Raw genomic sequence first — 18,047 nt, 5'->3', positions numbered from 1 at the left:
GGATGAGGGACATCTAGGTTGTTTCCAGGTTCTGGCTATTACAAATAATGCTACTATGAATGTAATTGAGCAAGTGTCCTTGAGGTATGATTGAGCTTCCTTGGAGTATATGCCCAAGAATGATATATCTGGGTCTTAAAGTAGATTGATTCCCAAATTTCTGAGAAACCGCCATATCAATTTCCAAAGTGGCTGTACAAGTTTGCACTCCCACCAGCAGTGGAGAAGTGTTCTCCTTACTCCACATCCTCTCCAACATAAGCTGTCATTAGTGTTTTTATCTTAGCCATTCTGAGAGGTGTAAGATGGAATCTCAGAGTCGTTTTGATTAGGGTTTCCCTGGCTAAGGATGTTGAACATTTCTTTAAGTGTATCTTGACCATTTCAGATTCTCTTGTTGATAATTCTCTGTTTAGAGCTGTATCCTATTTTTAAATTGGATTATTTGGTTTTTTGATGTCTAATTTCTTGAGTTCTTTATATAGTTTGGAGATCAGCCCTCTCTCAGATGTGGGGTTGGTGAAGATCTTTTCCCATTCTTTAGGCTGCTGTTTTGCCCTACTAATGATGTCCTTTGCCTTACAGAAGCTTTTCAGTTTCATGTGGTCCCATTTATTAATTGTTGATCTCAGGGTGTGTGCTACTGGTGTTATATTTAGGAAGCGATCTCTGGTGCCAATGCGTTCAAGACTACTTCCCACTTTCTCTTCTATCAGGTTCAGTGTAACTGGATTTATGTTGAGGTCTTTGATCCATTTGGACTTGAGTTTTGTGCATGGCAATAGATAGGAATCTATTTGTATTCTTCTACATGTTGACATCCAGTTATGCCAGCACTATTTTTTTGTTGTTGTTGTTGCTGTTGTTTTTGTTTTTACCAGCACTATTTGTTGAATATGCACTCTTCTTTTTCTATTGTATAATTTTGGCTTCTTTATAAAAAAATCAGGTGTTCATAGGTGTGTGGATTTGCATCAGGGTCTTCAGTTCGATTCATTGATCCACCTGTCTGTTTTTATGCACTGTGTTGTGGAGGTCCTGAAGTCCTGGATCCACAGGACTGAGCCCCCTCACACCCCCGCCCAGCAGATCTTCACCCCATCTGAAATCCTGTGCTTTAAAAAAAAAAAATCAAGTTTCTTCATTCTGTGGATGTAGTCCAAAGTCACTCTAAAGGAATTATATTGTTATTTATGTCTTTGTTTTTGAAGCAGGATCTAACTATGTCCTCAAAGTCAGCAATCTTCTTGTCTCCGTTTTTCAAGTGCTAAGATTACAGTCATATACCACAACTCTGACCTCTTCCTGAGGGCACTAAGGCCTAATTTTAGACCTTTTAGAGAATCTGAAGTCGATCGTGCCATTGCAGCCTCATTTGCTGTCTCCTGCTTTAGTATCTTTGTTTTTCCTGAAATTAAGTATTGTAAAAATAATTATCACCTTTAATCTCAGCACTTAGGAGGCAGAGGCGGGTGGATCTTTGTGAGTTCAAGGTCAGTCTCGTCTACAGAGTGAGTTCCAGGACAGCTAGGGCTGTTACATAGAGAAACTCTGTCTCAAAAAACTAAAAAAAAAAAAAAAAAAAATAGAAAGAAAAAGAAAAAAATTATTTATCATGGTTCATTCAGTATTAACATGTAATTACTCATAATAAAATTTATTGGGGAGGAAAATTATACATTGAGTTTCATGTATTTGGGGTATTTTTAAATTATGCAGATACATAATTGAGTTTTTAATCATATTTTCCATCAAACTAGGATTCTGTTACCTTTTATGCAGTCATATGCAAGATCTGGAGGGTTTTCCATCACTGGAAAGATAAAAACAGCCCTGATTGAGAATGCAATCTATTATGGCACTTACTTGCTGATATTTGGAGCATTTCTAATTTATGTGGCTGTAAACCCACGTTTGCATTTAGAATGGTAAGAAAAGTAGTCTTTTTTTAACATTGTTCTGTGTATGTTTGTACTGTTTTCAATTAACTTTTAGTGTATACATAAAAGTAAACAGACACACTTGCCAGATTATATGTCTTATAGATACCCCTCAAAGAATATCTGAATAATGCATATTACTAAGAAAGAAAATCGAGAATGACGTGTTTAAATACAACTGAATTTAATACAAACAATACAAAGAATATCTGAATAATGCATATTACTAAGAAACAAAATCAAGAATGACATGTTTAAACATAGCTATTAGGTGGTGGATTAATGTTTTGACAAATAAATGTATGGTAAAAAACAATATTTTTAATAGAAATTCAATTTATATTTTATAAATTTTGAGCATTTTATAAATGCTCAAATGAATTTTCCCCCCACAGGAACTTATTTTTCTTTTTCCTGTTTGTCTTGTTGTAGTTTGACAGAATAGTTTTCTTTAATGTTATTTTAGGTATTTAGGTATTCAAGTATTTCAATAAATTAAAATCATTTTTTGTATATGATTTTTAGTATATGTTATCCCTAAATTTATGTGTAGAGTAGTAGAGATTGGTTTCATTGTTGGTGTAAGTCAACAATAACACAAGTTAATTTAACTGTTTATAGAGGTCTCACAGTTAATATTAACTTAGAAAGCACCTAGTGAAAAATGTTTCCTGTGGAGGAAGTGTGTGTGTGTTTGTGTGCTATGAATTATCCTATATTCTAATTTTGAGTATAATTGAACCAGTGTTTCCCATATTAAAGTCTATTTTTACAGTCATATTCTGACTTTACATTACAATACATGGATTATCTGCTGTGACTGAAAAGAAGAGTTGAAAATTTCTTCATATGAAATCCTACTTATCCTTTTGGTCAGTTTTCTGAAAATTTATATTTATCACAGATATCTGCTTATGTTTTCTATTTCTTAGGAACCAACTTCAGACTATTGGGATAGCTGCTGCTAACACATGGGGTCTCTTTCTTCTTGTCTTATTATTGGGGTATGGCCTGGTGGAGATTCCTCGGTCATATTGGAATGGAGCCAAAAGGGGTTATCTACTTATGAAGACTTACTTTAAGGCAGCAAAACTGATGACAGAGAAAGCAGATGCAGAAGAGAATTTGGAGGATGTAATGGAGGTAAGCAAATTTAATCCTACAAAAGTGACTCTGACCTAATACTCTGTCTCTGTTGACTGTTCTCTTGACTGCAAATGGTGCCATGTGTGGTCTGTAAATGTTTTGTCAATGAATACAGATCAATTTCCACTTTTGTGGTAGATGTCTATTTTATGATAGTAAAATATCTATGTATGTATGTATACACACACACACACACATATTATTTGTCAATAGCACCTAATTTGAAAAGTTGTTCAACATTTCTAGGTTGTGCTGATCCTTTGTGAGTTTTATTAACTTGTCAGAGATTTGAAAAAGAAGTATGTATGCAAGTGGACTTGCATGGTTCAAATTTGTTTTTCAAGGGTCAACTTTATTTAATTCTTACAACTTCACAAAAGACATTTTCTTTTTTAATCCCCATTTTATAAATGAAGTCCTGGGAGTTGAAATAACTTCCTTCTGTACACCTAGCTAATAAGAGGAGCCAGAGATTTAACTTTAGTTCACACTTAAAATATGAAGAGCCAGATGGTGAATGTTTGAGGCTTTGTTGCCATGTGGTCTCTGCTGTGGTTGCTTGGTGAATGTGGTCTGAAAGCAACTGGAGAGTATGGAAGTTAATGGGGGCAAGCCTGTATCTCAGTCTGAGACAGGTGGGAGACGACTGGGTTTGCTTCAGTGTGATGACCCCCGAATCTTAACTGTAATCCTTTTTTCTGTCTCTGAACTTTCTGTTCCCAACTTACTTCATTTTCATGTCTTGAGAAACAAGAATTCTTCAGGAAGCCTTCTGTATTAGCAACATGAGGCTGCTATGACTTAAGTACCACAGACTGGGTAGCTCAGACAGCCTTGTTGTCTCTAAGAACTAGGTTTCAAAGTCAGTTTCTTCTGAGAGCCATGATGAATATTTTTACATTTAGTTTGGTAGGTATACAATTTGACACTTCTGAAGAAAATCTATAAGTATTTAAAGTTTTAAATTTGATTAAACATTTACATGTGATGAAAAAAGATAATTTTTACTTATAGTGTTCAGCCCAAGAGTTGGTATTAAATTAGTTGTTGCAGATATGAAGAATTTGGATTTTGCCAGTTCATTTACAGCAAATACAAGTCAAATGTATTGTTTCAGAGTCTTTTATTCACTTACAGTCCTAGGGATTGAAGCAAGTGTGTCACATACACTCAGTGGTTGCATAACTCTGTACTATATCCCCAACCTCTTCTTTACTTTTTATTTTTGATTTTTCTCAGATCGTGACAGGTCTTCCAAAGATGTCTACCTAGGCTATGAACTCACCTTGTACTTGTGATCCAGCTGCCTCAGCCTCCTGAGCAGCTGGGGTTTCAGGCCAGCTCAGATGAACCAGGGATGTCTGAATGAAAGAGAGAGATGTTCTGTTATTAGATAGGATCTCTTAGGGATAGGACATGAAAATTAAAAGCTGGCATTGTGCCTTGTGTTTTATTTCAGTGTACTATTCATCAGTAGCAAGTGGTAGGAGTTAAATATTTTTTTATAAGAAAAAAATTTCCATGTAAAACAGAAGACATCCTTTTTTCCTCTCCTTCCCTCCCCCTCACCTCTTCTCTCCTTCCTATTCTTTCCCCACCGCTTCTTTCTTTCTTCCTTCCTTCCTTCCCTACTTCCTTCTCTTTCTTCAGTCTTCTTTTATTTGAGATAGGATCTTACTATGCCATTATGCAGGTTAGGGTGAGATCATAGGCCTGTACTACCATGTCTGGCTGACAGCATTCTTTCTTAATGGATGTTTGGAAAAAACAACTCTTCTACACAGATAGCAGAACTATGCCCATGACTGTCTTACCTGTCTAGAACAGAAGACTTCTGTTCATTCCCTTATTGTATATAATAAAAGTGGATGGTATACTGGAAGTGTTTTAATATGGCGAGGCTTCACAAAATCTGGAGAGAGATCAGAAAAAAAATTTGATCAGGGATTTGAAGAATTGCTAGAATGTGATAGCTAACAAGATTCTAATCAAATACCAGGAAGTTTAGCGGGTAAGGCCTCCTAAACAAGCTAATATTTCAAATGCCTCCCAAACCTTAAAAATTAATGGTTGAGTAAACCTTAACTTTATACCAGATAGCAAATGTGAAAAGTTAACTGTTTCAGTCCCTGCTTTTGTTTAATGGGGCTAAATAATTTCAAGGGAAAACATACTATTTCACATATATAGTTAGGTTATATAGTTAATGTTTAAAGTAAGTAAATTTGAGCTAACTACAAACTTGAAGGCAACTTAGAAATGGAAAGATATAATGTAATAGCATCCAGTGTGACCTTTGGGAAACATGTGTGTGATCTGGGCGTAGTAGCAAAGATGCTTGGAATTCCTGATAAATCAGGAAAGTGACTCCAAGGCCAGCCTGAGCTATGTAACAAATTCAAGTCCAGAATGAGCTTATATAGAGAAACTTTGTCTCAAAATAATTAAAAAATAAGTAAAATAAGTCAAAAATCTAAAAATAAAGATTAAATCTAATCTTACCAGACATGTATTTAGAACAAACATGTTTCAAAATGAATTGCTAGTAGGATTTCTGGGAGGTCTTGGCTGTTGTTTTTCCAGCCTGATCACATGCTCACCAGGCCTTTATTGTCCTTTTCTCTGCAGTCATCCTGCCCTTTCTGTGATACAGCTCATTTTCTTCCGTCTGGAGACCTTGGTACTCACTGTTCTTGTCCCTCTTAGAATATGCTTGCTCCTCCTTGGAGTTGACCTACTCTTACTCATTTTGTTTTGTCTGACTTTAAGTGATCAGTTCATCCAAAAGACTCCTAAACTGAATTGTCTCATTCAGAACATCCTGCACTTTATAGCATTTCTATATCTTTTTTTTTGTTTAATTGTCTGTTTTCCTCAGTAAGCTAGGTGCCTTACAGGAGCACTGTCTGTTGGTATCAATTATTCACAGTATAAATACATTGGGTTTTCATGGTTTCTGGTAAATTACTCTCCAAATTCATACACTTTTACTATATATGATGTTGGTTTTGGTATGAGCTTATCTTATTACATGATATAAATGTTTTATAATTTTATAAGAAAACTCATTTGGAGTTATAATTTTATGGAAGCTTGAAAATCCTTTTACATATTTATAGGCTAATTCTATTCTGTATTCTCATTTTTTATGTTTGCTAACAAGAAAGCTTCACATTTTAAGGTGACTATGTCATATAATTTTTTTCATAATTTTCTTAGTATATCAGATGGTTTCTCTGCTTCTCATTACCTATCACATAAAGCCCTTCTCTAATACCTCAAATGTTCTTTTAAAATCCCCTTTGTTCTCTCTTTATTCCAGGACTGTGGCATGCGGAGTTTTTTGTTTTGTTTTATTTGTTTTCTTCTGCTTATAGAATAGTGGTTCCAACACTATTTATTTTCATAATTTTATTTCATAAATATTATAGGATATTTTGATAACTAGGACATACTAATTCCAAAGACTGTTCCTAACCTATACCTGCCTCTCTGTGTGTGGTTACTTGTTAGTATGTGTTTGTTCATATGTGTGCACATTTGGAGGCCCAAGGTCAATATTGTACATCTTTTGTTGGTTGATGTCCACTTTTATTTTTTGAGATAGTCTCCCCGTGAACCTGAAGCTCATTGATTCAGCTAGACTGGCAGGCCATTGAGTTTCAGCGATCCCCTCTGTCTCCACCTTCCCAGTGCTGGGGTTATGAGAGAGCATCACTACCCTTGACTTTTTACATGTGTTCTGGGGATATGAACTGAGATCCTCATGCTGGCATAGCATTACTTTACCCACCAAACCATTTCCTCTTTTCTTTTATGCCTTTTAGTATTCATTAAAATACTTATCACCATATATTAATTTTAGTCAGTGAAATTGACTGACAATCCCTTGTTGCATTGGTTACTTTTCTCATCGCTGTGATAAAATAACAGACAGAACTAACTTACAGAAAGACGAGAGTATTTGGGCTAACAATCTGAAGGAATAGTCCATCATGGCAAGGAAGGTATGTGATAGGAGTGTCAGGCCGCAGGGTGTCCAGTCAGGAGGCAGAGCAAGAAATGTTGCTGCATAGCTTACTTTCTCCTGTTTATTCAGTCTAACTTAAGCTGGGTCTTCCCACCTCATTTAACCTAGCATAGAAAATCCTTCACAGACATGCTTGTAGATCTGTCTCCAAGGTCATTCCAGATCTTATCAAGTTGGCAATCAATGTAGGCCATCACAAGTCTACCCATTGTCAATGTGATATCCAAACAGATCACTTTTAAGCTAGAACCTTCTACTCTTTGTCCCCATGGGCTTGTGGTCATCTCATAATGCAAAATACATTAAGTCTAACTTCAAAAGTCTCCATAGTCTTTTAACAGTTCTAACATTGTTCAAAAGTGTAAGCTCAGAGTCTTTTCTGAGATGTGAGCAATCTCTTAAGTGTGAGTCCCTGTACAATCAAAAAGAAGTACATACATTTGATGGCACAGACTAAACATTCCCACCCCAAAAGGAAAGAATGGGGCATAGTAAGGAAAGTTTATACCAAAGCAAGACCAATGCTACAGGAAAGTACTAAATCTTGTAATTCGGGTCAGATAGCTGGGCTCATGATGGAATTATCTGGGCTCTAAAGAGCTTGCATAGCCCCTCCCCTCCAGCTCTGCCACTTGGAACACACTTAGTCTCTCTCTTGGACTGGTCTGGTATATGACAGTGCTTTCCTTTGTAGACTTCCCGTGGTCCTAGCATCTCCAACATCCTTGAGTTTCCATTTCAACTTAGGCTTTACCCTCCCGGTTTCATACAAGTGGCTCCAGAGAGCCTTCTTAAGGGACTCTGACCCTGCCGCACACTGCCTGTCCTCAGTTGCCTTCTGGAACCTATGCACATGCCTCTGTGACCCTTTCACTCTTTCATCCTTCATGCCAAGTTCTACTACCAGGTCAAGATGAAGCCCATCCCCTTTGGATCATTGCTGCTGTGGTTTCTGTCTGCTTCGAGTATTTTTTCTGGATAGGAAACCCCATTAGTGGTATTCTTAGTTCAGGCTCTCTCTTTTCAAATGATTTTGTATTTTCATAGAATCTCCAGTGTAAGAGTTCTTGTCCTCAGAACTTCTTCCTAATCCCTCTAACTTTATAGTTCATATACTTTTCTTCACAAACCCAATCCATATCTTTTTGATCTCTCACCATAGAACTGAATGAAAACAGTGAGCAATAGTCATGGCACAATTTGAATGCTATGCTCTCTTGAAATTTCCTCCACCAAAGAAATTAGTCCACACGGACTCCCAGCTGCTGTGATTACACCCATAAGATCAAACTAGCCAGAATCCCAGCATAAATGGGGGAGGGCTATGAAGTCGCACCCATAGCTGAGGAGCTGTTTTGGTAATTCATCACTACAGGGATAAGGAGAGGGGTTTTCTTCAAGGACATGACCCCTGAGAGGCTACCCATACTCCCATGGATGTTCCTACTTCCATGTATATACAGGGAGCACTAAGTGGACTCAGTGGATGTAAGGAAAAAAGCTCATGAAGTGAGGAAGAAATGGTGGAAAGCATAAGGGAGGAATTAAAGTGAATGAGGGATGGATTTGACCAAAACCCATTAGATATATGTGTGAAATTCTCAAGCAATAAAGAAAGGAAGTTACATATGAAATCACAGTTTTACCTAAGTTTACATATGTTGTGTTTACAATAAATAAATTAATTAAAGTAGTCCATTACCTTTAAATTCTGCGTTGTTCAACGTCTCAGGACTTGGGCAGAATACAGCCAGATTCTATGCCAGAATGAAGCAAGCCTAGCTTCTGGCCCAGATCCTTATAGTGCCCTTGATTCCCTCTGAAACTTCATCAGTTGGTCCTCCACATCTGTATTTCTCTCCATATTCTTGTCTTCTGAACTCCCAGAATGGTCCATTAAGCTTTGCTTGTAGCAGATGTAGACCTCTCTAGGGCACAGTTTCAAAGAGCCATGTGGTCAGGTTTATCACAATAATGATCCCACTTATACCAGATTTCTACATTAGTTATTTTTCTTGTTGTCGTGATAAAATACCTGTGGAAAGCAGTTTAAGGAAGTGCTGTGGGATGGTCTGTATGTCAAATTACTCTGATTGGTCAATAAATAAAATACTGATTGGCCAGTGACTAGGCAGGAAGTATAGGCGGGACTAACAGAGAGGAGAAAAGAAAGAACAGGAAGGCGGAAGGAGTCACTGCCAGCTGCTGCCATGACAAGCAGCATGTGAAGATGCTGGTAAGCCATGAGCTTTGTGGCAAGGTATAGATATATGGAAATGGATTAATTTAGGCTATAAGAACAGTTAGCAAGAAGCCTGCCACGGCCATACAGTTTGTAAGCAATATAAGTCTCTGTGTTTACTTGGTTGGGTCTGAGCAGCTGTGGGACTGGCGGGTGACAAAGATTTGTCCTGACTGTAGGCAAGGCAGGAAAACTCTAGCTACAAGGAAGAGAGGATTTATCCTGGCTCACAATTTTGTCTGAGGGTATAGTGCCTCATGGCCGGAAGACATGGAACAGTTGTTGACAGTGTGTCTACATCGGCGAGCAGAGAGTAGTAGGTTAGCTTTCTCCTTTAAATGCACACTACACCCCCAGCCCATGGAATTTTTTTTATACCTCAGTTAACACAATGCAGAAAATCCCTCCCAGATGTGCCATAGATTTATTTCTATGGTGATTCTTGATGCTGGGGAGTTGACAATCAATATGGACTGTCACAGCACACTGCCAACACATAGTGTGGTCTCAGTAAACCAGGAACCAGCCAGTAAGTTGTAATTACTCTAGAATACTGTTATTGGGAAGCAGTGGGTGCTTTGTGAAGCATTAAGTCTTTTTTGCTTTCTATAGTAACTGAAGTTAATTGATAATGAGATCATTGATTTTAATCAGCAAAGTGGAATAATTTAATCCTGTTCTCTTAGAAACATAAAACTTGACAGATCCTTTGTGAATTCTTATTATTTTTTTGAGATTATAATATAATTACATCCGTTATCCCTTTCCTTTGTTCACTCTAAACATTCCCAGTTGCTCTCCTTTCTTTCAAATTCATGGCTTCTTTCTTTATTAATTGTTGTTACATACATTAATTGTCATTACATAAATTTGTTGTTATGTATGTGTAATCATACATAGTCTAACTACAAGCTGCTTAGTCTGTATAATGTTATTTGTATTTAGGTTTTCACAACTCACCACTTGGTATTGAATAACCAGTTGGTGTGCTCTTTCTTCCCTGGGAAGATTTATTCATCCCACTCTCAGCATTCCTTATTGCTGCTTGCTCTTTGTGTAGGGTTGAAACCACATTAGCATGCCTCTTGTTGTTGTTCTTGTTCAGCTCATGTTTATGCAGTCAGATTAGTGAGACTTTATGGGTGTAGCTTCTGACAATCCTAGGAGACACAACCTCACAGCAACTCTTTGATCCTCTGCCTCTTATAATCTTTCTCTCGTTCCCCTCCCCACTCCTTCCCCTTCCCTCATCAACAGTGATCCCTAAGCCTGTAGGTGAGAAGGTTATATTGTAGATGTATCCTTTGGGAATTGGCTCTAAACTATGCATTTGATTCATTGTGGTTTTCTGTTGCAAAAAGAAGTTTCTTTGATGAGAAGTGAGGACTACATTTGACTCTGAGTATAAGGAAAGTTGCTACTATGCCATGACGTTCATTGTCATGGTTCATAGGCATCATAGCTGGGTAGGACTGGTGATCACTTCTCTTCTTTGGAAGCTTTCATGGCATCTTCTGGAACCATGAAAGAAAGCTAGTCCTCAAGGACAAAACTTTCAAATCAGTTTTAGTTCAGGGGCTTCTGAGCCCTGTGTCTTAAGTGCAAGTTGTCTCATAGCAATAGAGATTCAAAAGTAATAACACTAACTTAACCCTGACCAACAACTCAGAAAGGGACTTCTCAGACCTGGTGTTGAGGTTTTTGTTAGATCATTTTTGGCTCTTGGAGGGAGCATTGTCAGCCCAGATGGGAAAATTTCTTTTAAACTATGTATGTATATTTATATACACATGTATTACAGACTTTTGAACTGTTAAATAAATAATGCTTAGCATTTATTGTATGAAGTAAGCAAACAATAGAGAATAAATTTAGAAATTTATAAAATAGCAAGAATATAAATACAGCTACTTGAATACTTTGTAATTTTACACCTGCTCTTAATAACTTTTATTATAATGCAAAATAATTTGTGTTGAAGTTAAAATCTGAGACATAATAGTATTTAGTGCTATTATCATTTAAAATGTCTGATTTATAGAACTCTAAATATTTTTATTTTTCTCACTGTTTTTATAGGAGGTTCGTAAAGTAAATGAAAGCATTAAGTATAACCACCCATTGAGAAAATGTGTTGATACAATACTTAAAAAGGTAATCATATTATAATATTTCCTCTATTTCTTGTGAATATATCTTATATTCTACTATAAATTAATATTTCACATAAGAAAAGTATGATAAAAAACATATGATTGAGGTTTCCAGATGGATTCTCATATAAATCTTTACCATAAACACAGAATAAATTATATGTAGAAATTTTCTTATGCTGTTGTAAGTTTGGTGGTAATTATTGACAGCATTTTCCCTTGAAATGTGAAAATAACAATAATGTTGAGTAACTTGCAATTATTGCATGGTATGGTGCCGGAGGTACATCTTTACTGTACCATCGTGTGTTATCATTAAAGGCTCTCTCCTGGAGGAAAGTAAATGGAGGTCTCAGCAATTCTTGCAATCAGTTTCTCACATGTAATTTTATGATATGTGTTATGAAATAAATAACATGGATATTTAATAAATAAGCCATATTGCTATGATTTTGATGGAGCTGTACTGAATTGCAAGTGTATTTCTATGCTTCTAAAATAATTATTTGAACAATTCCACAATTACCTTTATATACCCAAGTTACCACTGAATTTTTTCTTCTCCTGTATTCTAAATCTGTTCTACTGGTTATTATTAGCTACTGTTCCTCTAGTTAAAATTATAGTCATAAATTTTCTAACCATTTCTCTCATATTTGCTATTTTTGAGGCCTATTTAGAAAGGTTAATGAACTTGCACAATTCCATATAGGTAATAACTAACTGGCAGTATGGCAGATAATCCTAATTATATATTTCTTTCTGCATGCTGTGGCTTTCAGAACTTTTGCATGTTAAATTTTTCATGATTCTTCTTTATTATTTAGGAAAATAATTGAAGTTTCATTAGGTGCCTATTATTAGAATAATCCTCTCAAATAGTTGTTACTTCATGTAGGTAAGCTCTCTTGCCTTTCCCAGTCTCCAGCTAGTATATCTAAGCATAAAGAGAAATATTAATAGAAGTAAGAAGAAACTTAACATACTTTTGAAATGTTTTTTTGAAAATGTTAGCTAGTGAAAAAAATCTAACGATTAGATGTTAATAAAACAAAAATATTTTTGAGAAAATTAAATTTTTCCAGAATGAAAGATTTTTTAATGAAAATAAAATTGTATTAAAGATTTAGTAAATTTTACTAATGATTTATTAAATTTTATAAAATGTTTTTTCTTTTAGTGCCCTACAGATTATCAGGAAAAGATGGGTAGAAATATGGATGATTATGAAGATTTTGATGAAAAGCGTAATACCTACCCAAGTGAAAAAAGCTTGGTAAAATTGCATAAACAGGTAACCTTAATTATTAATTGTAGTATTTTACATATAATTAGAGGACGTGAATTAGATGTATAATTACTGCTCAGATAAAAAGACTGTGTGTGGTGACTCAGCAGTTAAACTGCTTGCAACTGAAGTCTGAGGAGCTGAGCTTAATCTCCAGCACCCATGTAAAAAGCCAGGCATAGTGGTGTGCACCTGTTTCCAGTGCTCAGGGGCTGAGCTAAGCGGACTACTGGCCAGGTTAGCTTAATCTGCAAGAGCCAGGTTCAGTGAGAGACTGTGTGTCAAAAACTAAGGTGGAAATGGTTGGGGAAGGCACCTCATATTACCTTCTGTCTTCCACATGCCCACAATCATACATTCGAGCATCCCCATCCCCAAACATGTATGCATGCAAATGAAGTATATATCCAAAACTATTGATCTTGTTCTTATCATTGTTGAAATGTTTGTGTTTCTGGACAAGGATACTCTTGGCAATTGGTTATAAGAATTATACCTGTTCTATTATGAGGAAGAATTTTGTCATTTCAGAACATTAACATCCTTGGTCACATTTAGAAAATGCCATTAGTAATACTTTATTAAGACAAAGACAGACAACCTCCCATTCTCTAGCAGAAAGTTGACCCACTATTCAATCATACTGACAGGCCTATCCCTCTTCTGTTTTTAAGGTTATTTATTCTGTTCAAAGACACCGTCGAACTCAAGTGCAATGGCAAATTCTTTTGGAACAGGCATTCTATCTAGAAGATGTAGCAAAAAATGAAACTAGTGCAACTCATCAGTTTGTTCACACCTTTCAGTCACCTGAGCCAGAAAATCGATTTATCCAATATTTTTATAATCCTACAGTTGGTATGTAGTTTGACATAAATTCCAAATTTGATGATTATTCTACAGGAAAAATGTATGTTTCATCAATATAATATTGACTTTTATTTGTATATTGATTTGCTCCATAGGGTAATATTAGATATCTGGGGCCAGGCGGTGGTGGCGCACGCCTTTAATCCCAGCACTTGGAAGGCGGAGGCAGGCGGATATCTGATAAACTTACGCCAAAATAATTGTTTTACTTCTAATTCCCCTTTTCCCAGAAGTCATTGGTTGCTTGAAGTTCTTTGTCTAGGGGTGGGACCCCATGACATTTTCTTCTTCTAAATTAACATGTCCATTGATATTACCATTGTTCCAGACTTTTGATATAGCCATTTATAGGAAAGATTGTTTCACTATGGACTTCCTGGTATTCTGGTCTTTACATTCTTTCTGCTTCCTCTTCCATGATGTTCCTGAGCTATAGATGTAAGAGCTGTGATATTTAAAAAAAAAAAAAAAAAAAAAAAAAAGATTTACAGATAAAGTATTTGATTACAAAATAAGTTATAATATCCATTCTTACTAACAATGAATCTCACTATAAATGTGTATCATGGCTTGGACTATTGATAGTATAAATAATTAGCTATGCTTTGAAAGCTAAGCATTCTGAATATTAACAGAAATTTCTACAAATTCATCAACAGAATTTAAAATATTGTCTCCATAATATTTGGTAGCATTTTTCTCAACACAATGATTATTTTGAAAGTTTTTTTGAAGTTTCTTAATATATTTATGCCTATGATTTTAAATATGTATACACATGCAAAATATAATTATAAACCAATTTGCATATATGATCAAACATGCTTAGAGACCAAAAATAAATAAATGAATAAATACTAAAAAGAAACAGAAAGGGGTAATAGCTATGGTCAGTGGCTAGGTATGTGTGTGTGCGGGGGGGGGCTTGAAGCATAGCTTATAACTGGAGAATAATATCATAGAGCTGGAAATTACTGAAGCCGTAGAGAACTCTGGAGCAGTATTCACAGATAATGGAGATGAGATGGAAAATAGTGAACAATGAACAGAATAGCCTTGCATTTAGGAGGTGAGACAGACAGACATATAGCTTTAGTGTGAGAAAAAGTAGTAAAAATGTTGGTAAGTCATCTGACCGCTTATACTCTCTTAGGAATGTACTGACAATAAATACAGAGGAGAGTGTTCAAGAAGGTACAAAATAGTCACGGGGAAATGGAGAATTACAGGAAGCTGTCCAGCTGTGCTAAGGGTTTGTTTGAAATAGGCATTAATTTAAAGTGAGAATAGTCAGTAAAGATGGGCCTTTCATCTGCAGTGTACATGTATACAGACTCAGAGTAACCAAGGAGTTGGTCAAACAGGGTGGGTTAACCAAACATATACAGTGAAGCAAGAGAGGGTAAAGGAATTGGGACTGGGGAGTAGTTATCCTCAAAGACTGGAATCTGAGCTGGGAAAGGAAGGAAGGACATTCAAATTGTTCAGTAACAGTAAAGAGGTAAAAGAGGAAGTGTTGTGTTTGTCCTGATAGTCAGTATGATTGGATGCAGATGAAGGTACTGCTTGGGGATGAGGATGATGGGATTGAGCTACATAGAAAGGTTGCTGTTGTTAGCAATAAAAGGTTTAGGAAAGACCATTGGAATGAGTAACCAGGTTATAGAGGGGTATTAGAAGATGAGCTCATTAGAAGAGAGGAGATGAAGGCAATGAAGAAAGAGTTATCTGGGTGGATGTTTAAATAATCAGGAATTACGCTGAGGGTACAGTGGAAAAGACTGAGCCTGGACCTTAGCTTTTCAATAAATGAAGTGAAAATATATAGTTGCAAGCTGTAACCCAGTGGTAGATATGTTTAGGGCACACTAACCATGGGTTCGGTCTTCAATGGAATGGATAGAGATCTTTTTTAATTGATTTTCTTTGAACCTTTATTTTTTACTGAAATTCAGACAATGAAACCAGAACTTCACAAACTATTTTCATTTAATGAGGTTCTTCATATGTTAACATTTTATTAGATTAATTTGCTTTCTTTCTCTACATATATTTTTCCTTAGTCTTTCAGACCTGTATCCATACATGAGGCCTTTTGTCCCCTAGGAATTTCAGTGAATACTTTCTAAAAATACAGCTTCTCAAGTGTAACTCTAAAATAATTAGAAAATTAATATTAATAATTTACTATTACTTACATACCTTATGCATATTTTGCTTAATTATGACATTGATATTCTTTAAAAATCTAAAGCCCACACACTGTATTCAATTGTCATATTTCTTAGTCTTTTAAATAAAATCTGGAACAGTTCTGTCCTGTGTGTTTTAGCTTCTGTGTATTTTATAAACATTGATGTTTATGGATAGCATAGGCTAGTTCTTTACTGATTGTCCCCAAGTTGGAGTTTGCCATGTCCTCATGATTAGATACAGTTTATGTATCATTTGCAGGAATACCACAAAGGTGATGTCATGCTCTCCTCAGTTACATCAGAGCAGGAAGCACGTGGGATATCAGTTTGTACATTGCTGTTGGTTATTTGTTGCTACCTTTCTCCGTGTTGTCTGATTGGCTGCTAGTTCCAAAGATTATAAATGCGCTATTACTGATTTCGTTTTCCTAATTGTGTTTTCTTGTTTTTCCAGAGTGGTACTGGGAATGCCTGTTGCGGCCATGGTTTCACAGGATCCTTGCTGTGGTTTTGTCCATCTTCTCTGTGATCGTTGTCTGGTCAGAGTGCACCTTCTTTAGCACGACTCCTGTCCTGTCTCTCTTTGCAGTCTTCATACAGCTGGCAGAAAAAACATACAACTATATTTACATTGAGGTCGGTTTTTTTTTTCATATTGGTCATAAATATATATCAGTTCACGCAAAAACTTTGACTGTTGTATCTTTCCCCATATATTTCTTCTAGTAAGAGTGAAAGTAGTGGAGTTTCCCAAAGTGCTGTTATTCAGACTTCCAAAACTGGTGTTCATCAATTACCCAGACTGTAAATACTAGGAGCTGTAGTTAAGGATCAATGAAAAAGTATAGGATAGTGAAAAAGCATTTTATGAGGTTGCTTTGATCCACTTTTGTCAGTGAAACTATGTAACTTACTGTCTTCCTGTAGAGTTGTCAAGAGAATAGGTAAATAGCTTCCTTCTTCAGGGCTCAGAGTCAAAATTTGGATTTAAGAGGTTGAACTGGTTGAAATGTAGATTTATTTCCAAAATTTCATCTTAGCTACTAAAAAAAGACACTATTGTTGTATTTATATTTATATTTAAAACATCAGTAAATATAGCTGTGGCAAATGATAATTTATTTACTGTGGCAGTAAATAAAGTAATAAAGTCTTAAATCAAGTTTTAACTATTTTTCCAGATTGCTTGCTTCCTTTCCATCTTCTTCTTAAGTATCTGTGTTTACTCTACTGTGTTCAGAATTCGAGTATTTAATTACTACTACTTGGCTTCACATCATCAGACTGATGCTTACAGTCTTCTTTTCAGCGGCATGTGAGTAGAATTGAGCTTAGAAAAAAAGAAATATTTCCATTTTAAATGCTAATTGTAGCTCTCTTATTTCTTGTTTATGGATGTTGCATGAACATACATTTCTGTGAGCTAATTGATTTTTTTTTTAACTATCAGAAGACTACTTGTGCTCACCAGCTAAATTTTGCTTGAAGTTTATGGGTCAATTATGAATGCTATGTTAGGGAAAAAGACACAGTGAGCCTGAATTTACCAATTTGAAATGTAGTATATGAACAATTGAGAGTTTAGAGGCTATGGTAAGTGTAAAGAGTGTTCTAAAAGTCAGTGGTCTAAAACTGAATTCAAGTTCTAAGAACACTAAAAGGAACATTTCTTTCCTAGAGAAATTTAGAGGGCTGGCTTTACTATATGTAATCAGTTCAGGCTACTTATTAGTCAGGTATATTAGGTATTTATAAGGGCTAGACCTAGGGAAGTTTAAAGTAATTGTCAAAACTTTGTCTTATAAAAAAAATCAAAACTACTGGGTCAGTTTCTTGTGGCTGTTAGAAAATACCTGCCACAGACTACTTGGGGGAAGAAATATTTATTATGTCTAATGGTTTCAGAGACTTTAGTATACTGTTACTTGGTATTGATTGTTTTGGACCTGAAGTGAGGCTACACATGGCAAGGAGAGTGTATTGGAGCAGAGCTATCCACCTTATGGTACCTCGGAAGCAAAGACAGACTAACAGGACCCCAAACATGGTATCTTTCCTTTCATAACACCGGGTGACTTGCTTCTTCTAGCTAGGCCCTACCTCCTGTTATACCATCTCCTAAAACAGAGCTACCCAGTGAAGGTGAAGCCTTCAACAAATGAGCCTGTGACATTTGTTTCATA

General features: G+C 35.9%; 1 protein-coding gene across 3 annotated transcripts in view; it reads left to right on the top strand.

Annotated features, from left to right (window-relative positions):
• Lmbrd2 (LMBR1 domain containing 2) overlaps positions 1-18,047 on the top strand; it is a 51,410-nt gene that overhangs the window by 16,137 nt on the left and 17,226 nt on the right. For all 3 annotated transcript variants that reach the window (XM_006994710.4, XM_076551797.1, XM_076551798.1), the window contains exons 5-11: positions 1,761-1,928; positions 2,873-3,083; positions 11,438-11,512; positions 12,692-12,805; positions 13,474-13,657; positions 16,319-16,500; positions 17,046-17,179. In XM_006994710.4, coding sequence (XP_006994772.1) covers positions 1,761-1,928; positions 2,873-3,083; positions 11,438-11,512; positions 12,692-12,805; positions 13,474-13,657; positions 16,319-16,500; positions 17,046-17,179 — 1,068 coding nt within the window. The remainder of the gene's footprint in view (positions 1-1,760; positions 1,929-2,872; positions 3,084-11,437; positions 11,513-12,691; positions 12,806-13,473; positions 13,658-16,318; positions 16,501-17,045; positions 17,180-18,047) is intronic.

The sequence above is a fragment of the Peromyscus maniculatus genome, chromosome 15 (genome assembly GCF_049852395.1).
Source record: "Peromyscus maniculatus bairdii isolate BWxNUB_F1_BW_parent chromosome 15, HU_Pman_BW_mat_3.1, whole genome shotgun sequence".
Taxonomy (NCBI): domain Eukaryota; kingdom Metazoa; phylum Chordata; class Mammalia; order Rodentia; family Cricetidae; genus Peromyscus; species Peromyscus maniculatus.
This window is presented reverse-complemented; position numbering and strand designations above follow the sequence as displayed.